This window comes from Hemicordylus capensis, chromosome 4 (assembly GCF_027244095.1).
Source record: "Hemicordylus capensis ecotype Gifberg chromosome 4, rHemCap1.1.pri, whole genome shotgun sequence".
NCBI lineage: Eukaryota > Metazoa > Chordata > Lepidosauria > Squamata > Cordylidae > Hemicordylus > Hemicordylus capensis.
The window spans coordinates 136698124-136725859 of NC_069660.1; the positions used below are offsets into that span (position 1 = coordinate 136698124).

Genomic DNA, 27736 nt, shown 5'->3' on the forward strand with positions numbered 1-27736 from the left:
ACAAATACTACACTTGACCTCTCTTGAAGTCTGGTCTCTGAAATAAGTTAAATCATGTGGCTCTTGTTTGAAAAACAATTGGGGGTGGGGGGAACAAAGGAAACATACATGCTTAAGTGGAGGAATGTCTAATGTTAACAGACTAAATCTTATAAGCAGCCCACATAATTGTCTGCGTGTGAATGTGCTCTGAACGACAAAACAAATTCTTTGTTTAGCAGAAATGGTACCGCATAAAACTGTCCAAGCTTCTCATGGAGGAGGCTTACAAGCGCCAGCAGCTGCCTCAGGCTTTGAATGAAGACAGAAATCTAGTCTTGAATGCAGCACAGGTTTGTGGCTTGATTCCAAAGGCGGGTCCTTGTCCAGCTGAGCCTTAGGAGGGGGGGGAACCCAGGCAGTGTGGTGTGGAAAATCTCAGCTGGACATGGATGAGGCAAGGGACACCAGATGTAAGGGGTGGGTATGTGGGGTTGCCAGATTGCAACAGAGATTTTCACCCACCCTCCTTCCCCAAATGTTTTGGCAAGCAGGACTCCAATTTTCCCCTGTAGCAGATGGTGAAGGACAGTGGTCAAAGGATTCAGCAGAGAAATGAAAACAGGGCAGCTCTTCGGATGTCTTCAAATATTTAAAGGGATCACCACACCCAGCACTTCAAGAAAACTGAAAAGCAGATTGCTCCCCCGCTCCTCAAGACAGGGAGGTTGGCCCTGAGCATGAGTAGTTCTCGAAATCATGTGACACAAGAAACCAATTAGAAAGAGGAGGCTGTCAGTTTGCTATTCTTTCAGTCTCATTTATTTATTCCCATAAATAAATGGAGTTCATTCATGTATTTTGTGAAGACAGAATTGTGTATCCCAACAAAATCAAATTAGTCATGCTTTCAAAAAAATGCCTTCCAAAATGTGCTTGAAAAATAAAATTTAGAGCACCAAAAAGTCTGTTTTCAAGCAAAATGAATTTTCGACCCATTTTGCCTCACCATTATAAAATGGCTGGCCTACCCATAACTTGCCATATTAAAAGTGGGCAACAATACTAGGAAACACTTAGCCACGAACTCTCAGCAGATAGCTGACAATTACATGTAAAAGGTGGGCTATGTGTGCAGCTCAGGCTATATGTTGCTGTCATTATGTGAACTAACACATCTGCACTAAATGATCCACTCACAGCTGAAAAATTCAGCAGCAATTTCACCATGTGAATTAGGGTCATCATGTAGCAAATTACTCTGCTTCCACCAGCTTCTGTCAAGGCATGGAAACTCACTATTCAATGGCTCAAATTCATTCACTAAGTGATGCTAAATACTGCAGACTAAGAGTAGATGAACCACTTGCAGTGGGATGCTAATTCAATGCAATGGTATCATGTAGCTCAGTTCCAAGTTCTTACGAAGCGCTGTAGCTGCAAGCAGTAAGGCCCAGATTCATAACAGAAGCACTAGTGGCAGCAAGCTGAGAGCTTCCACTAGGCTTCACTTCTTGCCAAAAGGTTGTGTCCCTTATGCCATTATCCCTGGTGGAAAAAACCCAGAGACTAACTTGCAAAGAGTCTCTATCTTCATAAGGTTGACTGTAATGGGCTTAAAAGTGTGCTGCCAAGTGGTTTCAGTAGTATGTGAGTGAGCAGCTAATGGAGCTGTAAAAATAATAGCTTATCTGCACCAAAGCACTAGCTCCAGTCCACTGCATTGTTATGTTCATGGATTAACTGAGCATGTGCTTTGAAAAAGCAATATATTCCTTTATTATTGTTTTTCTTCCTTAGTTAGGCTTTCTTGTACCTTCCAGGGAATTATCTCATGATAACCACCATTGGAGTCAGTGCACTAGAACAGTCAGTCTTGTATTTAATTCCAGAATAGAGACTCTCTTGTGATTGTGTTTGCAGGCATGGAATGCTGGTTAAATGTTTTATGAGAAAAGGAACTTGAAGAAAACTAGCAGCTAGTGAAACATCTAGGTCTAACGTCTAGGTCTGCTGATCCTCTGAAGCCTTATCACATCAGACTTTGCCTCACCTGATTTGAACTGGAGACATATTTTGCTTCTGATTTCCCACTTTTGTCTTGTCCATGTCAAGTTCACCTGAACCGAAATGTCTTAAACAATTTTATCAATATGCTGTCTTACAACCAAGTTCATATTTGCAAGTGAATTAAATGTGTACTCTGCAACTCTGATCCTTTGTAAACTAGTTCGCATTTTGCAAAATAATTCCATTCCTGGGCTTGCAATTGCTTCTCAAAACAGCTCAGCTGTGTTGCACAGTGCTATCTTTTGAACTAGCAAGCTCAGCACTGGAACCTCAAACTTTTACAAATCTAATCAGATAGTTTGCAAATGAATTACAACATATTTGCTAAATCAGAACTACTAGATAAACTGGAGGTAAAGTTTTGTGTTTGTCCTTGCTAAATATGCCTAGTACAAAATTTATGAAGTTTCTGAATATAAACCAGGACAATATGAAGCAAATTATTTTGACTTAGGACTCATGAAGAAATCTGAATTTCTGAATTTGTGCAAATATTAAAATAACCACTTTCCATTTTTCAGGTTTGCTTTCATCATGGTTCTGTTAGCGGACACAGAGTACCAACTCCAAGGTATACTTTTTTGTCTTTGAGGTTTACAGATGTTAGCAGGTATGCATCTGGCTGTTTCAGTGCTTATGTCTGTGTTGTTTCCTACAGTGTATGTAAGAAACAGCATCTGCTGAGATGGTTCATCTCCCCAAGCAAAAAGCAACAGGAACACCAGGCATACAATTACCTACATACAGACTACAAAGCTATAATCTGGTTCTTGTTCAACTGCAGGAATTTCTAAACCAGCTTCTGAACTTGAATATCCCTTCTCTGATCAGAGGCAATACTGTCAAACAGGCAAATACTTTGCATTAGTTACCCATAGAACTGCCTTCCTAGGAGGATAAATGGTTAGCATTCCATGCATTTCCGGAGAAGCAGTCACCCAATATTGTTAGCTGCACTCTGAGCATTGCTGAAGGAAGGATATTGTACTGTGAGGGAAATTATTTACATGAAAAAGAGAAGAGAAAATTGTGCATGAATTGGATTTTGCAATTCAATTTGAGCTCGAATCGAATCACAAAATCCTCAGTTTGATTCATTAAAACAGCAGCCATTGCTGGCTGTTTCAATGAATCAACTTGAATTGATTCAAGTGATTCAGCCATAGGGAACAATGGCAAATTCAAGTCACCCCATTGTTCCCCATGGGTAGGTCCTAGGGACACCCAAATGGATTGGGTGGTAGTGTATGATGGGTTCTACCTACTACCCAACACACAAAAGAAATGGGCAAGCGGATTAGGAAAAAAATTCCTTTCCCAAAAAAACCCATAGGATCCTATGGGGTTGGGGGGGGGTTAATTGCCCCTGCCCATTTCTTTTGTGGGCTGGGTGGTAGGTAGCACCCCTCACACCATACCACCCAACCTACTTTGGTATCCCTAGGACCTACCCATGGGGAACAAGGGGTGATTCAAGTTCACGATGGTTCCCTATGGTTGAAACAAACTGCACTCACTGAATGCACACAATAAATTTTGCATTGCAATTTGCAATGCATTTTGCATCCCTGCCTTGTGAAACACTGCAGATTAAAAGCATACAGTTACATAGGCAGCTGCCATATACTGAGTCAGACCATTGGTCCATCAACTTCAGTATTGTCTACACAAAGACTGGCAGCAGCTTTCTTCAAGGATACGGGCAGGAGTCTCTCTATCCTGCAGATGCCAGGGAGGGAACTGAGAACCTTCTGAAAGGGCACACTAAGGGCTCTTCCCAGAGCAGCCCCATCCCCTAAAGCAGTGGTTCCGAAAGTGGGAGCCTCCAGATGTTGCTGAACTACAACTCCCAGTGTGCCCAGTTACAATGTATTATGGCTAGGAATGCTGGGAGCTGTAGTTTAGCAACATCTGGAGGCTCCTACTTTAGGAACCACTGCCCTAGTATTCACATGTAGTCTCACATTCAAAAGCAATCAGGGTGGGACGGGCCCTGCCTAGCAAAGGGGACAATTCATGCTTGCTACTACAGCTCTAATCCCTGTCCCTTCCAACACAGAATAAAACACATTTTTCAAACACAGTCCAAAGATGGCCAAAAAAGAATCAACGACCCAGAATCCACTGCCAGCCACGCCTGCACTGCAGTAACATCACTGGCACAAGTTGCTCACTCTCACACAATTATGACTCCTTACTTGAGCATTGTAACAACTGCCACAGCAGCACCCTTAGCAGCAAGCATAACCATAAGCTCAACCAGAACAATGTCTTCAGCCACATTTTGACAGAGTACACATTTTGACAAGAGTTCTCAAAGAACTGAAATGTGAAATTGCTGGCCTCCTTGCAAAAATATATAACTTATCCCTACAATCAGGCTCTGTACCGGGGGACTGGAAGGTAGCAAATGTAACACCGATATTCAAAAAGGGATCCAAGGGCGATCCGGGAAATTACAGGCTGGTTAGCTTAACATCCGTTCCAGGCAAATTGATGGAAAGCATCCTCAAAGATAAAATTGTAAAGCACATAGAAAAACAGGCCCTGCTGGGAGAGAACCAGCATGGCTTCTGGTAAATCTTGCCTCACAAACCTTTTGGAGTTCTTTAAGAGTGTCAACAAGTGTGTGAATCAGGGTGATCCAGTTGACATAGTATACCTGGACTTCCAAAAAGCTTCTGACAAATTTCCTCATCAAAGACTCCTGAGAAAACCTAGCAATCATGGGATAAGGGGACAAGTACATGCGTGGATTGCTAACTGGTTGAAGGACAGGAAACAGGGTAGGGATAAATGGAGAGTTTTCACAATGGAGGGAAGTAAGAAATGGGGTCCCCCAGGATTCTGTACTGGGGCCGGTGCTTTTTAATTTATTCATAAATGATCTAGAAGTTGGGATAAGCAGTGAGGTGGCCAAATTTGCAGATGATACCAAACTCTTTCAGGTAGTGAAATCCAAAACTGATTGTGAAGAGCTCCAAAAGGATCTCTCCAAACTGGGTGAGTGGGCAACAAAATGGCAAATGTGGTTCAATGTTGGCAAGTGTAAAGTGATGCATACTGAGATGAAAAACCCCAACTTCAAATATATGCTGATGGGATCCGAGCTGTCAGTGACCGACCAGGAGACGGATCTTGGGGTCATGGTGGACAGCTCATTGAAAGTGTCCACTCAATGTGCAACAGCTGTGAAAAAGGCCAATTCCATGCTGAGGATCATTAGGAAGGGGACTGAAAATAAAACTGCTAATATTTTAATGCCCTTATGCAAAACTATGGTGCGGCCACACCTGGAGTAGTGCATACAATTCTGGTCACCACATCTAAAAAAGGACATTGTAGAACTGGAAAAGGTGCAGAAGAGGGCAACCAAGATGATCAGGGACCTAGAGCACCTTCCTTATGGGGCAAGGCTACAACACTTGGGGCTTTTTAGTTTAGAAAAAAGACGACTGTGGGGAGACATGATAGAGGTCTATAAAATCATGAATAGTGTAGAGAAAGTGGATAGAGAGAAAAATTTCTCTCACGCACATAACACTAGAACCAGGGGTCTTCACATGAAATTGGTTGCCAAGAAATTTAGGTCCAACAAACGGAAGTACTTTTTCACTCAACGCATAATCAACTTGTGAAATTATCTGCCACAAGATGTGGTGTTGGCTACTAGTTTGGGTGGCTTTAAAAGGGGTTTGGATATCTTCATGGAGGAGAGGTCTATCAACAGCTTCCAGTCAGAGGGCTATAAGCCACCTCCAGCCTGAGGGGCAGGATGCCTCTGAATACCAGTTGCAGGGGAGTAACAGCAGAAGAGAAGGCATGCCCTCAACTGCTGCCTGTAGGCTTCCAGTGGCATTTGGTGGGCCACTGTGTGGAACAGGATGCTGGACTAGATGGGCCTTGGGCCTGATACAGCAGGACTGTTCTTATGTTCTTATGTATACCTTGCAATGCAGATTGCAGAGCAGACCAGAGCACTGAGTGAAGCACAAGTTAGTCTCAAGGTCAGACATGAGGCTCATCTCATAACAATTATCAATAAAATATTACACACTCACACATAGAGCTGAGCTGCCCACACTGTCCATTTCTTGCTATAACACATAAAACAGACCAAACCACAACTCAAAGAAGGCAGGCAGGCACCCAAGTTCTGCTTTTGTCAGCCTGAGATCCAACAAAATGAGACAGTTAATAATATAGCAGCAATAGCACAACATATTTTAGTGCAGATAAAAGAAAACCACAATATTGAACCTTCTTTGAGTCTTTCCTTCCTCCTCTCCTGATCTATCCTCTTCAAGGGCACACTAAGGGCTCTCTCTGCCTCCCGTCACCAGGCCCTTTGAAAATGTTTTGAAATTCCCTCCTCCCTCCCCCCCAGCCAATGGGGGCACAGTTGCCCATGTCAGCACTTGATTTGTATGGTAACAAGCCAATCAAGAAGCAAGGCGATTACAAACCTATTGGAAGCCCGTGCCAGAAAACCAATCAGCAAGGAGGGAAGTCTACCAGAATGGCACTTTGATCACTCGGATCTACTTGAGCTCAAATTGGGGTTGTTTCGATTTAAACTCAAATCAGGCCCTTTATTTTAGTTTTGAGTCCAAATCACCTGAAATGGCCAAATTTGAGCTTAAATTTATGCGAACTCAAATTGATTTGCACATCTCCAGACAGAATATTACCCATACCTATGCTGAAACAACAACAACTAGTAGACATCCTCCTGATCCAGCAGGGCTGTTCTTATGCAACGATCTATTCTAAGTGCGTAGGTGAGCCTCACAGTTTTCAAGGGCCTCTGGGGTGGATGGACAGGCCTAGCGGCTACTCTGGCCGCCACCCCCGCTGCCATGGGTTGGGGAGGCCTGCTTGGCTCACCTCCACCCCCAGCAGTGCACATGGTGGCTAAGAGTAAGAAAAGCCGCTGTTCAGCAGGGCAGTAGCAGAGCAAGGCACAGGGTGGCGGCAGGAGGCCCCCCCCCCCGGTCATTTGGATGACCCCTCAGACCTTGGAGCCCATGGAATGGGGTCCCAACATCCAGGGGTAAGAGCACCTCTGTCACTGAGCTCTAGCATCTCTGCTCCCAAGTAAAGATACACAGGACTGCACTGTTGTTTAGTTAATCCAGAGGTTAACGTTATGGAGGAGACAATGTGCACTTTTCCATGTGTTTAGCATGAGCATGGATGTATCTTTGTTCACAATGCACGAGTCAGCTTTCACATTAAAAGTGTTTATGTAAACTTACAGGAAACAAACTCAGAACAATTATTAGTTAAATGTTAAAACACTCTTGGGTAAGACACATACATATCACAAACCACCTTTAAATAAAACAGTTCAACATTTGAGAGAAGCATCTTTCCTTGCAGTCCTAATTGATCCTCTCGGCAGAACTTTTAAATTCTGTGATTTCCCAGAAAATGTCTGTTTTTCAGTCAGTAGTATCATCTCTAAACAGGACTGCAGCTTTTGCCAGACCAACTAGAAAAATCTCTCTCTGGCAGACAGTAAAACCTTATCTACCTGATGCACCCTCTAACTTAAGTAAGCTTTTATTATAACAGACCATAGAGCCAGAATATTTGTCTGAAAACTCTAGCATCCTGTAAGCCTTTCAGCAAGCAAGACTAAAAACTTCCAGCTTAGGTCAGACTCAGGGCAGCCAGGTTCAGCCCTTTGAAATCAAATACAATTATGTATATATGGAACGGGCGTGGAGGGAGGTCAGTGGCAGCCTGGGCTCAGCCCATTGCCGTGGCCCGCCTAGCAATGCCCCCTGCATCAGAGTCTGACGTCAGATGCAGGGGGCAGTTAGCCACACCCGCAACATCATTCTAATATAGTCATAGGTAATCCATACTTATTATGTCTTATAATGAGTACTGTATGGGGCTGTGGTTATGATGTTATGTATCTTGTATTTTATAGAACTGTGTTGCTTTGTATGTTATTGCTTGTAAGCCGCCCTGAGTCCTATGGCGACATATAAATCTAAATCAATCAATCAATCAATCAATAATATTGGTCTCAGTTCAGATAAAGTTATACATGACTACATTCCACTGAAAACAATTGGGACTTCACGCATTATTAACTTGCTTCATTTCAATGGGACTCGGTCATTACTAGCTGGATTAAGGCCATTATACATAACCAAAATAATTAAACTAATTTACACAGTCTTTAGGTAAACATTTAACATAATGAACCAGGGTTGTGTTTTTTTAATGTTAGACATTTTCAGCTGTATTCCATTAGAAATTTCCAATGGCAAGTTGTATACCCATATCCTAACTAACCCCATTTATCTGCAAATTAGACCCAGTGATTTCAGTAAACCTTATCTCCAAGTAAATGTATGTAGGATCACAGCCTTCTGTTGGTTTTCAATTAACATATTGTTCCCATTCCTTCTTCCCACATGAAAATTATTTGTTAGCACAGTACATAGAAATTACGGCCCCTATCCAGAGCCTGCATCATGTGCTCAAGAACAACTGTAATCACATACAAAATTTTATATAAGTGTTATGCTGGATCAGGTGAAAGCCTCCCTAATCCAGCATCCCACAGTACCAATCAGATGTCTTTTGTAGGCCCATAAGCAGTAGATGAAGGCATCTCCTCTCTCCTGCTATTGTTCCCATGCAAGTGAGGGATAAATTAGCGCTTCCTGTGCTGGATGGGGTTACACTCCCTCAGAAGAAGCAGGTGCGCAGCTTGAGAGTACTCCTGGACCCAGGCCTCACCCAGGTATCTCGGGTGGAGGCCATGGCCAGGAGTGCTTTCTATCAGCTTTGACTGATTCGACAGCTGTGCCTTGAAGAGGATGACCTCAAAACAGTGGTGCATCAGCTGGTAACCTCCTGGCTTGACTATTGCAATGTGCTCTACGTGGGGCTGCCTTTGTATGTAGTTTGGAAACTTCAGTTAGTTCAAAATGCATCAGCCAGATTGGTCTCTGGGGCAACCCGGAAAGGCCATATTATGCCTGTTTTAAAAGACTTGCACTGGCTGCCGATATGTTTCCGGGCAAAATACAAAGTGCTGGTTATTACTTTTAAAGCTCTGAATGGCCTAGGTCTGGGTTACCTTAGAGAGCGCCTTCTTCGGTATGATCCCCACCACATGTTAAGGTCATCTGAGGAGGTACGTCTGGTGGTGACTAAAAGGCAGGCCTTCTCTATCTGAATTCATTATTGGCCTTCAGAAGAGTCCTTAAAACCTATTTGTTTGGCCTAGCCTTCCAGGGTTTTTAAACTGTAAATGTTTGGCCTGGTTTTCCAGGGTTTTTAAACTGTTTTAAATATTCAATTGTTAATTGGCTTTATATCATTTTTATAGTTTTCAGTTTTAACTGTTAATTGATTTTAATTGTTTTTATTCTAATGTATTTAGCCATTTTTGGAAGGGCTATTCATCATATTATTATTGTCTTGTCCTTTATTTAACAGAATTAAGATGCCATTAAATTGGTTTCAGATGCCACATGTTGTGACTGGTTGTGGTTCAGAATTGTGAAATATGAAATTAGCATGAATGCCATGAAAAGTAACTGTAAATGCAACAAGTGGGTGAAGAATTTCACTACATCATCCATTATTCACAGATGAAAACAGGGATATACTGGTTATATCCCAATCCTCAAATGAAGGATCAGCACCTGAGAGACATCCGATTATACATAGCTGAAGGCTACTCCACTTGTTCTATGCTGCATTCATATTCATTGTGCAATAGCCTGTTCTCCACTGATTTAAAAGTCAGTAAGCTGATAGATCTTTTGGTAAAGATATACTGTGCTAGAAAACATAATTGACTGACAACATGGTGCATTTAGGGTTCATATTCTTATTTATTATTTATTCGATTTCTATACCACCCTTCCAAAAATGGCTCAGGGCAGTTTACACAGAGAAATAATAAATAAATAAGATGGATCCTTGTCCCCAAAGGGCTCACAATCTAAAATAAACATAAGATAGACACCAGCAACAGTCACTGGAGGGATACTGTGCTGGGCGTGGATAGGGCCAGTTATTCTCCCCCCACTAAATAAAGAGAATCACCACATTAAAAGGTGCCTCTTTGCCAAGTTAGCATGTTCATGTTAAGTTTAGTATTTATTTACGGTCTTTGACCAAATGCTACAACACATTTACATTTACAAAAAGAGAAAACAAAACATACTTTCAGCAAATTTAAAACATTAAATAAAAACCAGTTAATCACTTAAAATGGAGTACATATGCATATTGTAGCTTCCCAGAAGCCTCAGAGACTCTATTCCTTTGAGGGCCGTAATCTTGAGTCCACATAACAAAACTTGGCTACTGCGGCAGAAGTTGATATATCCTTGTCTTCTAATAAGTACGTTACCACCAGGTCGTCGTCTTTTCCATTCAGATCTTTTAATAATGGACCAATTAGTCGATGCCTTATGTCCTGATATATAGGGCATTTCAATAAAATGTGGGCCATAGTTTCAACCGCCTGATCGCAAGGACATTTCCTTTCTTCATAGGGTAATTTTGCGTATTTCCTGTACAGTAAAGCCGATGGGAAAACGTTAAACCTAGCCCTAGAGAAGGCCCATCTAAATTTACTTAAGGTGATTGTAAATAAGTATGCTGCCGGAGTAAGATCCGCCTTAGCATAGATTGATTTGTAGAAAAGCGGTAAGCTGGCCTTCTCAGTTTGTAAATCTATGTCTATCAATCTCTGTCTCACCAGTCTACGGGCTGTGTTTTCGCCAGCCTCCATCAGTAGGGCAGGAGATAGTCCACTCTGACTAAGTTTGTCTGTTACCTTCATGGATTTAAGCTATGATATCCATCTCAGTTAACTTCTAAAGACTCTAGGGAGGCAGCTAATAAAGAAGGACAAAACTAGCAACTCAAGCTCACACAATTTTAACAAGGCATCCCCAAACAACGCAAATACAGACAATTATTTACCAATAACAGCTACAGAAAACAGCAACCATCCTCAATAAGTAAGGGCACAGTTTCAGTAGTAAGAGTCTAGGCCTGGCAACAGAGTGTTTTAGATTCATACTTCACTATATTCTGGAACCTAAACTCTGTGTTTGGGCCATAACATGTTGCAAAAGTAAGTGAAACCCCTACAAAATTCAGAAAGGACATGCCTAACATTGATGTCAAAAGTGGAAGGAAGCTTTCAGAAAGAGGCAGTTATAATGCCTAGGGCACAGGAAATAGATGCCAGTGCATAGGGAAAGCCAAACCATTCTTTATTTTAAGTGAGTTTTCTAATGCAGTTCCTTTGATCACTTGGTCTGGGGTATCATCATAGCAGTAGTAGATTTGAGAATACAGTTAAATACTGGATACTAAATGTCATTGCTTCTGTCAGTTTTATTCATTATTCAAATAACCTCTTTAATTCCAGATGATTACTACTCCTAATTAAAATACTCCCAGTATGATAGTGATTGGATATTAGTCAGAGGGCCAGTTTGAACAATACTTTTCCAGCTTGTGCTATTAAGGGGTAATGAGCCAAGAGCAGGCCTGCCTTGATGTCTCTCACATCCCACTGCCTAAAGCAGTCTGTTTCACCCTGCTTCATGGTAGGACCAGCCCTGAACACAATACCTTTTAATGGTGACAGCTCATAAATTCAGCTGGGAATCACTGAGTGATCAACATGCCATGTGCAAATCAGCCCCAGGTGTTTCTTATTATTTTCCTTACTGAACATCATTTGTAGGCAGGGTGGGGGTTCTATTCTGGAACACAAAACAGCTCTTTTCCTGAATAGAAGGACTTCAACAATCTATCTATATAATACGCTATGGTCGTACGTGGCAAGCCCCGTCCACACAGTGCTTTACAAATTGGAGGTGATAGAGCAGAAGCACCATGGTGATTGGGCAGTGGTGATTCCATATGCAGATAGAAAAAACGAGCAGGTAGGAGGCGAGTGAGTGAGTGAGTGTCAAGGAGAGGGTGAGTGAGTGAGCAAGTGGCGGGGAGGGATGAGTGACAAGTGACAGAACAAGCAGGCCCTAAGAGAGCAAGTGGTGGGGAGGGGGAGAGTGAGCAAGTGAGTGGCAGGGAGGGGTGAGCAAATGGTGGGAAGGGGGTGAGCGAATGGCAGGAAGGGGGCAAGTGAACGGGTGAATGGCGGGGAGTGGGCGAATGAGCGAGAGAGCAGCAGAGCGGGTGAGTGAGTGAGTGAGCGAGCGAGCGGCAGCGAACGGACAAGTGAGCAGGCGAGTGAGAGAACGAGCAGGGAGTGAGAGAACGAGTGGTGAGGAGGGGGTGAGTAAGTGAGCAAGTGGTGGGGAGGGGGTGAGTGAGCGAGCGGTGGAGAGGGGATGAGCAAGTGGCATGGAGGGACGAATGAGTGAGTGAGCGGCATGGAAGAGGTGAGTGAGTGGCAGGGAGGGAGAAAGTGAGCAAATGAGTGGCAGAGAAGGGGCAGCTAAGAGTGGGTGGCTGACACTGAGCAATAAAGCAGGGGCTGGGGGTGGGGGTAAGGAGAGCAACAAAGTCCTAGCACACAGATGCTCTATGTAGGTTCAGCTAGTAGTCTCTATATTGCTTTTAGTGTGCAATGAGATTTACAGCCTGTGTCGCATGCATATGCACAATCTTCTTGAGCTGGCCATTATTATGCCCATGCCCATTCTCAAGTTGTACAGAATGAAAGGCACAACAGAGATAGCAAGTGAACTGAAATCAGACAGAGAGAACTCCTGTATGAAGCAGGGAGTGGAGGCAAACTTCTTATACATACTAGCTATAGAAGTGCTGCTGAGGACAAACAGCATGAGATAAAGGCCAGCTTACAAGCTGGCAACCCAGGAGAGCTATCTAGAGTGGCTGAACATTTTGCTGCCTGAAAGACAATATGATGCCCTGCGCACCGCTGCCACACACACACACACCCCTACCTCAAAGGACAAGTGCCCAGCATTCTCAGGCCATGCTGCTGAGGCGGCAGCAGCAGCAACATGTGAACACTGTCAGACTATGCTACCAAGCCAGGTAGTGGTGGAAGGGCCCAGCTCAGGTTGGGGTGGGAGGAAAGATGTGCACCGCAGCAGGATGAGGAGGGGAACATGAACAGTATGCCCCAGGGAAGTAAGGAAAGGTGGTGGCTGTGTACAGCTGGTGGCTGGGGCCTAGCATTTGCTGCCTTCTCTGCCCCTCCATGCGCCTGAGGCCTGCCTTGTGGAAGGGCTGCCCCAGGAGTAGCACTTATGGTGCAGTAGTAGATAAATTGGCATTTCCAGTACCTATTGAGTATGAAATGCTTCCACAACAAAGAACAAAGAAAGGACGAGTGTCAAATCAACTGTAGGGAACTGTGAGAAAGCCAAACAGACAATCTCAACAGATGAAAGGGAAGAGGGAGGAAGAGGCAGCAAGGAAATCAGTGGACAAAAAGCTTGGATGAGGAGACAGATGAGTAAACAACCCAAGATGAAGGGTCAGTGAGCTGTGATTGGCATCACTGGGGAACAGAGCGTGAATTTGGGACCATCATTTGGGATCTCAAGAGATGTTCTTGAACAAGTCACGGAATCTGGGTTGAGGAAAGGACTCCAGGATGTAAGACAAGGAAGAAGCACATTTTAGTATTTGTCTAGTATGTTAGAAGATTCTAGACAAGCCAAGAGATGTAACATTTAAGGAAATTTTGAAAGTAGGGGTGGAGGAGGGGATTAGGAAAATTGAAATATGTATAATACTTATTTTTGTATCATATTTAAACATAATTATTATTTCAAAGACACAAAATGAATGATAGATAGAGCCTTATTTTGGTCATAGACCAGCATATATAATAAAATCACATAACATTAGAACACGTTATACAAATAATATAGCAATACCTGGCCATAATACCAGAAATCATCTTGTTAAAATTGGACAGCAGAAGATTCAGGTAAAAGTCATCTGTATGGCCAGGAAAAATTTTCAAAACTGGAGAAATTAACTTAAGTCTAGCATCCCTGTAAAAAAATCACAGTATAGAATTACATGCACAGTAGTTTCAACTGCGCCAGAGCCACAAGGGCATAATCAAGCAGAATGTGGTAAACCCTTAAACCTCCCCTCCAAAACAGTGGTAGGGAGTGCATTGACACATGCAAGACTTAAGGCCCATCTAAATTTTGGAATTAATATATTACCTACATATTCTGCAGGTTTAAAATCAGCACATTGATTCTCAATGTATATGCTGCTCGGTAAATTTGCTAATTCCACTTGAAGCTCATTATCTAAGATACGCTGCTTTATAGAACTTCTAGCCTGTTCAATCCCCATCCTAATGAGTTCGTCTTGCGGAAATCCATATTGAGAGAGTTTACTTTTAACCTCCAATTTCCATTTTGAATTGAAGTTATCTGTCAAGATTAAGGGGGCCAAACCTGCTTGAGTAAATTCCAGTTTTAACCAGAAATAAATAATACATCGCCAGTAACATGTTTCCAACCTGATGAGTCCCACCTTCCGTCTGATAGCAGCATTTGACATACAGCAAGGCACCTGCAAAATAGATCTAATAAACTTAATTTGGATAGCTTCCATTGCTGCAGATTTACCAAAAGGGCCCAGTTGCGCTCTGTACAGGAGCTGGGGATAAACCTTTGCAACAAAGAATTTGATTGCAGCAGGAATATATGAAGCGCCTTGCGTAAAATGAAAGGATTTAATTAAATTTGTCGATAATTGCGCATTCTGAATTATAAATTGTTGGTGGCCATTGCAGGAACCAGATGAATTACCACTCCTAGATATTTAAAGGATTTGACTTATTTGATCTGATGTCCATTCATAATCCAGGTATATATAACACTTAGGGCATTTTGCAAATACCATGACTTTGGTTTTTTTACAATTTACTCTAAATCAAATAAATAAATAAATAAATAAATAAATAAATAAATAATCGCCTCATCTATACAAAAAGAATTTAATCAGGCGAGAAAATGAATGATATGTAGCTTGGTTGTCACATAAGATTTTCCTTTTTACAAACAAAATGATATTTATATTTTAAGTGTCATAATTATCTTAAACAATCATTACAAATATATGTAATGCTAAAGACAGGCACATAATCTGCTGCAACCTGAGGTGTCTGAATGTGTCTGATATTTTGCCAGCTGAATAATTAGGGAGAAAAAGTAATAAGAACCATCAACATTGTAGGGAATATTATCTGAAATTAGAAAGTCTTCCTGTAATCAGCTTTATCTAGATTAGAAACAGAAGAAACTCATTATTTTATGAGCTCTCTTTCTCTTATCTCCTGAGGCTTTGCTATCCACAACAAGCTTCTTGCAGCATTTCCCCTCTCTCCTGCCGCCTGCTTTGACTTTCTTTCAACTCTGCACAGAAGCAGGCAGGGCAAGTGGCTGCTTGTTTCCCTGTAGGAAGGTGAACATTGTGTCACAGTTCTCTAAGGTCAGAGAACATCTCTAAGATGAACAGGGACCAAATCAGAAGGCTAGTCTATCCAGCACTCTCCAGATCAAAAAGAAAGGCAGGCCAGAGGAAAGCGGGCAACAATTCACAGGCAAAAAAAGAGCTCTAGGAATGGCCTCGGTTTGTGCGTTCATCTAGTAAACGTTACTGTGCATCCTGTGAGGAGCAAATGCTGATATGCAACCAAGATTTATGTATATGATTAGAATTGCAGTTATCTAATATTTTTCATTGTCTTACATGAAACATTTTCGCATTACATAGTTCTTAGCATTTTGAAAGCGTAAAGGGCAGGAAGTGAAGTTTTAAAACCATGCATTGTAAAGCATTTCATGCATCTTTATTTATTTTGTATACCCAGAACAGTATACATGGTTATGTTTATCCACACAACAACAATGTGAGGTATGTTAAACTGAGAAAAAAATTGACTGAATTGAAAAAAAACCTTCAGGGGTTGTGCAGGTCAGGAAGCTGGAGAAACCATCAGCAGCAGCGATAGTAGAAAGCAGGTCAGAAATGTAAGCTCAGTAATGCAATGCAATGAGTTTGCAGGAACATTCACAAGCTTTGCAGGCTGGTCCAAAATCTCATCACCAAATGTTTTATAGCGGTTTCACTCATAAACACAAAGTAATTTTATGCAGATTTAACTAAGAGTTTATTCCGAAGCAACTCCATTTTCTCCTCCTCCTTTCCCTCCCTTTTCCTTTCTGACTCCACCCCGCCACGGTCTCTACAGGATCCCCACTGGGACAAACTTCACAACAACAAAACATAAAAGATTACTAGATAGACTAAAACAGATTTCCCCAATCCTAGTCCACCACCCTAACCACCACACCACTCTAAGTCTTCTGAATCTTCTTAAGAGATGAAATATTTCATAAGAGGGTTTCCCATCCCCATTTTTTTCTGGCCCAGGATTGATTGGTTGTTTTGGAGCGGAGGGGAATCAGCATTTTTCCAGGCTGTGACATCTCTAGACCAGCCCTGAGTGAGGTTTTGTTTCTGTGTGCAATAAACTATATAGTCACATGATGACCTGACCATATACAAAGCCCTGATGTGATGCAAAGATGAACACATGAAGAGCTATCACATGCTAAGTGCTTCAGACAACCTCATGATAATCGTCACCATGCTATGAGTAATAAGACTGACTGAGGGCAAGTTTGTAATTGCTTAGAAGCAGCCCAAGTAAAAGTGCTCATGAATCACCAGTAGTAAGACTAATGAACTGCACAGCTCATCTGGGGATCCTGGAGCTCACTACAAATGAAATCTGCGATAATCTGCTTTTCTCATTGCCTCAGACGCAGAGAAAACAGAAGCATGGGTTGCTCCTACTTCTCCCACATCAGTACTACTTCATAATCAGCTCCGAGTCAGCCCTTAGGTTGTGCTATCAAGTCAGTGTCGACTCCTGGCGACCACAAAGCCATGTGGGTTTACTTGGTAGAATACAAGAGTGGTTTACCATTGCCTTCTCCCACGTAGTATGAGATGATGCCTTTGCCATTGTAACTGATGTGAGCATCCACCTCCAGCACCTTCCTATATCGCTGTTGCCCAATATAGGTGACTACAAATATACATATTTACTAGGCACAGTCTGGGAAGCACACCAGTGGGGATTCGAACCAACAGCCTCTTACTCCCTAGGCAAGCTGCTTCCCCGCTGCGCCATTAGGTGGTGAGTCAGCCCTTACAGAGGGAAATAGCAATATTACTTCTCCACCGAGAGCTGCTAGAGTCAATCCCAGTGCTCTTAAAGCATTATAATGCTTGTTTCAAGTTGCCAGTGGTCATCCCACCACAGTTTCTCTATAGAAACTGTCCATTCTTGCCAGCTTACTGTCTATAGAAACTGTCCATTCTTGCCAGCATTAAATCAACCCTCAAATTAAATCAACCCTCAAAACCCACAGGCCCAGCAGATCTTACACCTTCGAGAAGACTCACATTAGTCTGGAAGAGTGGTTCCTGAAGATAGACTGGATGGTCCCCACTCTGCTAGCTAGAGCTGTAAGAGACAGGGAAATAAATTGTGCTACATCACAACTACTACTGTGCACACAAACCAATGGATCGGACTATTCTCTAGGGCCCTTGAGCATATAACATAACTCCCAGAGGTGAGATGGAACAGAGAGTCCTAGTCTTCCACATTAATTTTTTCTCATTTTAGAGCACTATATACTGTGGTATGGTTCAAAATGCAGCAGTTTCACTTGAAACATGTAACAAATCCTATACATGCTTAGCTGGAAAGACCAGCTACATGCAATGTGATTGACTCTCTGGTAAATGTGCATAGGATTGGTCTAACATTAGGAGAAGCATTAGAGGTGCTACTGCTCTATATATTTGTTCCTGCTCCATATTCCCCCCCCCTGCTTTTCTTTTTAACATTTAGTTGACCACAATGTGACATGCTATGATCACATTGTGCATTGCCCCATCCCTGCCCATCATTTATTAATTTATCAGGGTCAGAGCCACCATTGGGTGAATGGGTTCAAAGAACCTGGGCCTCCACCAATCAGGGGCTGCAGGTGCTACCCCAGACACTCACCCCACGTCTGACGTCAGATGTGGGGGGGGGCATTATTTCGGTCCCAAATGGGGCCATGGAGCCCTGTTTGGAACTGAAATCAGCCTGCGCTGCATTGGCAGCATGGCCGGAGTGACTCTCCCTGCCTTAAAGGCAGGGCGAGTCACTCCTGGTCTCACTGCCAATGAAGTGGGGCCGATTGATCTCCCTCCCAAATGGGGCTGCGCGGCCCCATTTAGGAGGGAGATTGATCCACGCTGCATTGGCAGCGCACTCGGAACTGTTCTCCCTACCTTTAAGGCAGGAAGAGTTGCTCTAGCCCGCGCTGCCCAATGCAGCATGGGCCAATCTGTCTTCCAATATGGGGCCACACAACCCCATTTGGGAGGGAGACGATGCCCCCGCATCTGACGGCAGATGTGGGGGTGTGGCTAGGTGGGCCCCTGCGTCTGGCATCAAATGCAGGGGGCGAGGCCAGTGGGTGGCAGCCGCACACGGGCTGCCACCAGCCTCCCTTATCTTTCTATACCACCTGACATGTGCATCCCTAGGCAGTGTACGTAACTTAAAATACAATATAAAAACACGGGATAAAATGATTAAAATATTTATGATATAAAATCAACAAAAATAAATTAAAAGCCTGCAAAAACAATTGCACCTTAAGGGTCTTTTAAAAAAACAGCCAGAGATTAAGAACTTAGTATTTTAACAGGGAGTGCATTCCTTAGCCCTGGGTTAGCCACAGAGAAGGCCCAGTAATGAGTAGCCACCAAATGAGCCACCATAACCGGACCTCCCCATATCTTAATAGGCAAGGGAGTTCATGACAAAGGAGGCATATTGTGCATAATTCCATATGGGGAATATGGGGGATGATGGGAAGCAAGTCAATGCACAACATGATGATATCACATACTGTGTTAAACTAAACATTGTGATAAAACAGACACTCGGTTGCTTCAAGGGATCAGACGTATTCCTTGTTACTGGGGGCTTGGAGACAAGTCTGCCTTGGTTGTACGGACGGCCATAGCTGGTATTCCCAGGACACGAACAGCAAAGAAGGCCACCACCCAGCAACACCAGCACTGCACTGGCCCAGCCAATGAAAATGGCGGATCCAGATTCATACTTGGAATTCATGGGGGTCAGGGGGTTGTAGGTAGGAAGAGACATCAAGAAGCAGTAGACCTTAATTGAAGGAATGTTCGAACAAATAAACCACGAAAGGAGCAGTACTGTAGAATCCATTGCTTACATTTGGAGTTTAATTATGACAAAAAGGAAAACATACTTATTTGAATTAACTACACAAGATTCCATTGTAGAACAATAGCTACATCGCCCCCCGCCCCTGAACTGAAGCCTTCCTTTGTCTCTACTGCCTAATATAATAACTATAATAATATTGTTATGGTTTCATACAGAGCATTTATGTTTCCAGAATGTGTGTTTTAAGTTTACAGTCATAAGTACATAAAAACTGGATGTTCCAATGCGATCAATTTCTTCTTGTATCAGATTCAAAGGGCAGACTAGATGTGCTGTTTGTAGTGATTCTTGTTCCGAGTGTGGCCCGCCACCTACTGGACAAACTTAACCATTTTATATCTTTAACTATAAGAAGCTTCATCCATAACATGCATGTTAACCATTCATTAATTGTAACAACTTTATTTCAGTTGTTTTACTTTGTGAGATGCCCAAAAAACAGTTGTTGTGGGGAGGCCAACAAATAACGTTATTATTATTGATCACCTGAGCATTTGCATGTGTTAATAAATCTATGAATGAGCATTAGCTTCTTTAAAAGTAGTTCGACAACAACTATTAACTAGGAAGTTTTGACGTTAACTGTATTTTAATAAAAGTGTTTGAAATAGTTACGTATTTCCAACTACTTTTAATGTAGTTAAATGCAGCAGCCAATCTGGTCTCTGTGGTTATCTGAAGATATCCTATTACACCCATTTGAAAAGAACTACACTAGCTGCCCATACGTTTCTGGGTAAAATACCAAGTGCTGTTCATTACCTATAAATGGCTTGGGTCCAAGGTATTTAAGGGTTCTCCTCAACACTGCTGCCTATTAAGATCATCTGAGGAGGTCCAGTTGCAGTTGCTACCAGCTTGGTTGGTGGTGACTTGAAACCGGGCCATTTCTAGGGTTGTCCTGGGAGTCTGGAACCTGCTTCCTAATGAAATTAAAGTTTCCCCTTCTCACTGATAGTGAGAAAGGGCTCATTGCCTTGCATCCCGAGTAGCTTGTAATTCCTCCCCACACTCCATTCAAATATGAAGGAACTGCTGCTTTAAGCTGTTACATGTTGTCACAAGCACAGCTGAACAAAAATGGCAGGGCTGTCGCTGTGAGGCTACCTATGCCCACCTCTCTGTTGTTTTTAATTAGCAAGGAAGTTTGTCACATATTGCCCTTCAGACAGCTGTCTTGTGGTTTTTGGCCTCTTGAGCTGACACTTAGGCCCTGCAGTCTTCTATCTTAGCAGCTGCTACCATGGACAAGATTATTATTATTATTATGAATTCAGAATTTAGCAAATAAAATCCTGAGCAATTGGAGGCATGCTACCTTAACACACCAGCAGGTGGTGCTGCTGACATAGTAGCCTGGATATATGGAGCTGAGAGCTACATTTCTGGGCCTACAAAAACAGCACAAACTAAGCTGCCTGCACCTATTGAAGCAGTTTCTTTTGGGAGGCTAGCACTAGGCTTTTGAGCTGAAATAAATAGCAAAATGAATTGCTGTAGCCATTTAAACTAAACAAATTGAATTAGAGCAGATTTATGACCTATCTCAGGTCCAGTGGGCTTTGAAGGGCAATTGCTTATCTGACCAGCTGAATAGACTGACATTAATTAAAATTACCAGCAAGAGTAATCTAATCAAGGCTGCCAATAGCCACACACATTGTCACTTGTGGCAGAGTAAGCATTACCTTTTGTTGACTATAAAGTGATGCTTTTGGAAGCCGGAAAAGAGGGCTTGTTTCAGCTTGTCAGTACACTACAAATCACCGTCACAGCCATTTGTGGGAGGGTGGGCTAGTAAAAATGTTTGTGGACTAGTAACAACTTTTATGAACATATATGCAAGGCTAACCCAGTCCAATTTCATTAACGACATTTCTGGACATATTCCTGCTTTTTCAACATATTAGGGCTGATGCATGCAGCCATGCAGCAGGGAAAGAAGAGGCGGGGTGCCTGTCATGAGCGGGCGAGCCTGATGGTGCAGTGGGGAGATAAGAGGCACCGGGGGGGGGGGCATTGCCAGGTTGGGGGGTGGTTGCGTCAGAGACCGCCCTGGCCCTGAGGTGTACAGTGACCCCTTTGAAAATCCAGACCTGACCTCTGATGAGGAACCTGCAACTGAGGCGCCGCCAGAAAAAACCCTCATCCAGCCCCTCAAACCCCACATTGAGCTGCCTGCTGTAGAGACCCTACAGGGTCTGCAACCCTTGTCTGCTCCAGACCCTGGGGGTGCTCCAGACCCCATGCCCCTGCCTCCTTTACCTGACCTTCCCATCTCTGCCTCTGTTCCTGGTGACCTGAGCTCTGCTGTGTCCTCACAACTGGCCAAGCCCCGAGACCCTTCTACCTCCTGCCTACCCAGGGCCCACATAATGCTGCAGGAACGGCAAAGCGCAAGACTGGCCAACAGAAAGCTGCCACCAGAAGGGTCTAGTCAGGAGGAGGTGTCCTCGAGAATCAGGTTTGTTTGAAGGGAACAGGGTGTGGTCCTGACGGGGCCGATAGAAAACCTTGTCCTGTGCCCAGGCCCTTGCTGGTAACAACACTTCACTTTATTAGAACTTGTTGGCTCTCGATTGCCTTGCCAGCCCCAGCCCACGACCTGTACTAGCTCACACCCTTGTTTCCCACAGAAACAAGCGGAACTCAGTTCATCAGGAACAGAGGTAGAGATGGGGAGGTCAGGTAAAGGACAGGACAACCTTAGGCCTGAAGGGTAGGAACACAGAGAGCTGTCATATACTGAGTCAGACCATTGGTCTATCTAGCACAGTATTGTCTTCACAGACTGGCAGTGGCTTTTCCAAGGTTGCAAGGCAGGAATCTCTCTCAGCCCTATCTTGGAGAAGCCAGGGAGGGAACTTGAAACCTTCTGCTCTTCCCAGAGCGGCTTCATGCCCTGAGGGGAATATCTTGCAGTGCTCACACATCAAGTCTCCCATTCATATGCAACCAGGGCAGACCCTGCTTAGTGTTATTGCATTAATAAGCTTTGAGAACTCTTCAGCTTCAGGAACAGGGAGCTTGATAGGGCAGCTCAAACATGGGCCACCTATGCCCTCCCTAGGCCACTGATCCCAGGTTTAATGCCTGGCATCTCCAGAGAAGGCTGGGGAAAGATCTCTGTTTGGAATCCTGAAGAGCTGCTGCCAGTCAGTGTTGATTATACTAATGTAGATGGGCCAAGGGTCTGAATCACTATAAGGCAGCTTCATGTGTGCATATATGAGTCAGGCTCACATACTGCTTAACATTCTTTTACATACAGTAAAAGAAACATAATTTAGAATGCCACACAGAAACTATTATACTATATCCTCTCTAATAAAACGTTTGGTGTCCGTCCGTGGACGGACACCAAGCGCGTGTCCGTGCCTCCCTGCCCTGTTCTGCGCCTGCGCGAAGCGCAGGCGCAGAACAGGGCAAGGGAGACACGCTCACCGGCACCCGGCAGCCATCTTGGGCAGCCAGAAGCGGCCGCCCTGAAGAAGCCGGAGAGGAGGCGGCGGGAAAGTGACCGAGGCGGCGGCAGAGCCGCCGCCTCGGCCAAAATAGATGGAGGCCAGGGGCGGAGCGGAGGCCATGTAACCTTAAAAAAAAATTTACTCCCGCAGCCGACGCCGCCGACCGCGCCCAAAGCAGCAGTTCGGCAAGAGGCTTTGCACAGAGAGGAGCTCTGCTTGCGAGCTCTTCTCTGCCTCTTAAATTAAGGGCTGTCTTCGGCTGACAGCAGTCGGCCAGGGTAAGGGGGACTCGGCAGCTGGGAGGGAGGGTGGGCAGTCGGCGGCGTCGGCCGCGGGAGTAAATTTTTTTTTAAAAGTTACACGGCCTCCGCTCCGCCCCCGGTCTCCGTCTCCCCGGCCTGGCGGGGGCAAGTGCCTGGGCCGATTTGGCCCTTAAAGGTAGGGGGGGAACGGCGGAGGGAGGGGGAATGGCGGCGGGGGGCCAGGAGCGCCGTTACTAGCACCCGTTATTCAACGGGCCAGAATTCACTTGTATTCTATAATGTTGTGAACCGCCCTGAGCCGTTTTAGAAGGGCAGTATATCAATCAAGCAATCAAATAAATAAATAAATAATATAGTGTGGTTGCTCTCATATTTAGCAGGGAGGAACTATTGTCCGTATTGATTCCAGCATAGTGTCCCTGCAATAGCTGTTGCCGGTGTCTCCCTTGTGTTTCATTTTAGGATTGTGAGCCTCTTTGGATGAGGAAACAATCTTCTTGTTCCTTTTGCTATGTTAAAGCACTTTGAAAACCTTTTTGTTGAAATATCATATTTTAATAATATTATTATCATTAATAAAAATGGGTATCGGGATACTGTGATGACATATATGAAAAGAACAGAAGTACTAATCTTGGAAATCTGTGCCTCTTTTATAGAGAAAAAGCAGAGTTCTTACTTATATACCTCCAGCTCCCAGGACATGATCAGAAGGCATATGATGGAGCCATATTGCTAAAGATAAACAACTCAGAGTTTGATCTGTACTAGCAAGACAGAAGTGTACAATTTTTAAAAAATCTAACAACCGTGTTTCCCCAAAAATAAGACAGTGCCTTATATTAATTTTAGCCCCAAAAAATGCACTAGGGCAATTAGCGGTACATCAGAAATTACTGCTAGGTCTTACTTTCGGGGTAGGTCTTACTTTTGGGGAAACAGGGAAGTTACAAAGAACACACACACACAGTTGCATTACAAAACCTCATTTATTATAAACTATATAGATATATGGGTATATAAAAACGTATCAGCATTTCTCTCTCTGAGTAACTGACCAAGCATATGGAATTAGAATCAAGCCCTTTTTTCAGGCACATAGTAACAGAGCTACATCTGTAGCATCTCATGTATTTTTTCAACAGTCAGGACTAAATAACCAAAATTCTCATAAGGGCACTTGTACAAAAAATGGATTGAGCCCGGTTCACATACATAGTGCTTAGGTCATTTTTGTACCACATAGAAAATAAGCATATTTTTAGGTTACAGTAAAAAAGAGAGAGAGAGAGAATGTAGACAGACAAACACAGATAAGCAAACTCATAATAGCATGCAAAACCAGTAGTTTAAAATAAAATTTCAAAAAAGCAGGACAGCTGATACTTAAACAATTAATTATTTGGTTCCAATCAAGTGCAAAAAAGAATGAAGTTTTCCATATTGGAACAGGATACACTCAGCAAAAGCTGCAATTCATAATGATGGACACGATCCACGGGATATCATCTATACTAATCCCACTGCAGTGAATAAGCCTTATATAAAGAGCCATGTTTAACAGATTGTGCTCACAGAATATCAATCAAAAAGTTAAAGAACGCACGTTGCACAGCCACTGATTAAAAATGCATTCCATCCCAAAATGTGCAAATCTGGATTGTGAGCCACATTATTTGGAAAGTTTACATATCTTCTCAAATTAGTCAAAAGGTGAGCCCAGATCTCCCAGCCTATTTGTGGAATCTTTGTGGCTTTAACTGAGGCTAAGGAAAGATTCATCTGCTGAAACCGAGAGAAAGGCAGTAGTAGTCAGAAAATACCACAGCCACTTTTTCATCCTCTTGGTCCTTGCACAAATCCTAATCACACTTATTACGCAGAAGCAGGTGTCTGGTGACATTATTAGGGGCCCTCCTTAGATTGCACTAAGCTTCTAAAAAGAATGCAGACCAAAGAAGAGGGATAGAAATAGTGATGGGGGACCATGTCCCAATCTTTGCCATTCTTAGACAGTTCACACGAGCAAATTCCTCCACACATCTGATCACACTGAAAGGGATGTCGCAAAAACAAGGCTGTACATAGGGAAAATCAGAAGCCATATTTATCATTACTGTAGTTGGGGGGATGGAGGGGGGGGGAGAACAGCCACTATCATGGAACTGGCTGCCAGCTCTGCAAGTGCAGCAGTTGCTGATACTAACATCTCTTCACATGATCAAGTACATTACTGCGTGGAGGAATTTGACAGAGTGAACTTGTTCCTAGTGACTCTTCCCATTGACCTTGGAATGACTTTAAGAAGGTTTGTATATATCCAGAAATATATAGATATATATCTGTAAGGCATGTATAAGAAGACGGGTTAGTTCAACTGGGTATTTTGGAAAATGGGTATGGAAAATGATTCCCCAGAACATGGAATCAATTGGTCCTGGAAATTAAAAAGAGCAGCAAATAGATAATTCACTCTAATGCCATTTTCCATGCCATCCTCATATGCTCATTTTAAAAAGAATAGCTTTATTCTTTTTAAACTAAAAGCATAGTTTTAAGAATTAATAGAAGCAATAGCAAGAGTAACCCAAGGAAGTGCTTCTATAGTGTTATAGTGTCTGTATTTAAGTGGACATGCTTTCAAAGGGATGCACAAATATTAATCAGGCAGCAGCTACTGTCACTCATTCACAGATAATTTAAATATACTTTTAAACTGAGAATGTATTCAATGAATGCTCATAGTTAAATGATTTTGCAATAGGTGTGCGAAAGAAGTAACTACAATAAAGCACATGGGGCTTGTTATACCACCAAGCTCATGGCTTAATTTGCATTCCTTTTACTAATGTAGTAACTTGATGGAATGTTCCTTATTGCCATTCAGATAGTTTCAGTGTACTCGTCTCTCTCTTTCAGCCAATTTACCCAGCAGAGGAGTCTGATAATTGAAGGTCTCCACTGCACTACTAAATAAGTAGTTCCCCATCAAGGAGGACAGTCCCAAGCTGCAAAAAATACTATGGGGGGAAATGCATGGTTTCTGTAAAACTGCACAAATGATGTCACTCCTACTCTATTTCTGAATTGTATTTCAACCTCCCACATAATCAGCCCAGCAAGAACCCACCATGAAGCATTCCTATCAAGACAGTGAAAATGTAAGTGAAGACTAAGATTAATACAAATTATGCTTTTCATCCTGAAATTACAACCTGCGCACACCCAAACAAAAGATAGTATAGCTTTCCTCATAGGCCAGTTTTCTGTGTTAATTACACAAGCAATCAGCATTAAGAACAATCTCATTGGGTGAATATTACAAATTAAATTGAAAGCAGACCAGTCATGAGCCACTTAAAAACTGCAGCCAACTCTAATTGAGGTATTTGATCAATGGATACAATCTGCCAGAAATTTGTTGGACTTGATCAAGTTAAAGTTTGTATGACTGAGCCCCACTGAAAGCAAAAAAAGACTAAGTTAGTTGTGATTAATTTCCTCCATTAGTTTTAATGGAACTTATCGAAGAATAACTTTAGGGTTAGGATTTAGGGTTAGGATTAGGGTTTAGCTGTGTAAATTCCACTGAAATGACTGGTAATTAAGCAAACACACTCCAGTCCGAGTCACATTCATTTCACCAGGACACGCAGCAGAAGTTTACAAGGGGAAAGGGGGATCTAATGAATAAAATGCATCCAGGAACTTTAATTTGTCATGCTGATTTTCTGTGCCTTATTTTTTTAGGACTTCTTTTAAAAGCATTTAGCAAAATTGTATCTTTTAATATTTTCATATTCTGGAACATGAATACAGAAACACACTATTATTTTTTATGAGAGTTAGATGGCACAACCCACTGAACAATAAAATTCAAGTCTTAATAGCACATTTTCTCCTGAGAGAGAGAGAGAGAGAGAGAGAGAGATTCCACCCAGCCAAATATAATCGTTGAGAAATAAGAAAAATGTACTGACGATCTTCCACCATGCAGATTAATTAGCAATGGAAATATTTATCAGTTGGGAGGATCTAAGGACTTGGGCGTATTTTGTTTAAGGTATGTGGCTCACTGTTCTTTCAGGAAGATGGGCTTTCTTCTCCATCAAGAGAACCCCACAGAATATTTGCATGAGAGCTGATCTCCAGTTGTAAACATGAATAAATGTAGCATCCACGAATGCTTGTCACTTGGTGTGCACATTCCACGATCACCTTTCACTTGATTCCCTCCTTACTTTCATGCTACTCCCAAGTTTTCCTTCATCTTTTCATACACCACATAACTGATGCTGACTGCAGGAAGCACCTTCATGAAGTTAGGAGCTATGCCGCTATAAAGTCCCAAGACACCTTCCTTAGCAAGAATCCTTTGCAAGAGACCAACCATGTTTAGCTGAGGGCCTCCTTCAACCATGGCTATGGAAAGGGGTACAAAAGAGAGAATAGAAAACAACATAGTACTCAAAATATCAATTGCCATCATCATTAATGGTAATATCCTTAAAAAATAACAACATAGATGTTGTGAAATGATGCTATATCCGCTGTGCCAAAAAAAAAAAAAAAAAACCACTGTAAGAGACACAGCAGTGCCCTTTAATCATAGATACAGTATTAAACTGCCCTAGGGATTTGAAAGG

At 42.8% G+C, this 27736-nt stretch overlaps 2 protein-coding genes across 4 annotated transcripts in view; one reads left to right on the plus strand and one right to left on the minus strand.

The window, feature by feature from the left end:
• Positions 1-218: 218 nt before the first annotated feature.
• Positions 219-27736, plus strand: part of EEIG2 (EEIG family member 2) — a 157012-nt gene continuing 129494 nt past the window's right edge. Inside the window, exons 1-2 of the mRNA XM_053243518.1 lie at positions 219-332; positions 2571-2620. The gene's annotated coding sequence lies outside the window, so the exon portion shown is untranslated. The remainder of the gene's footprint in view (positions 333-2570; positions 2621-27736) is intronic.
• The window catches only part of SLC25A24 (solute carrier family 25 member 24), a 60727-nt gene continuing 57051 nt past the window's right edge, over positions 24061-27736 (minus strand). For all 3 annotated transcript variants that reach the window (XM_053243514.1, XM_053243516.1, XM_053243515.1), the window contains one exon: positions 24061-27512. In XM_053243514.1, coding sequence (XP_053099489.1) covers positions 27334-27512 — 179 coding nt within the window. In that variant the 3' untranslated portion in view covers positions 24061-27333. The remainder of the gene's footprint in view (positions 27513-27736) is intronic.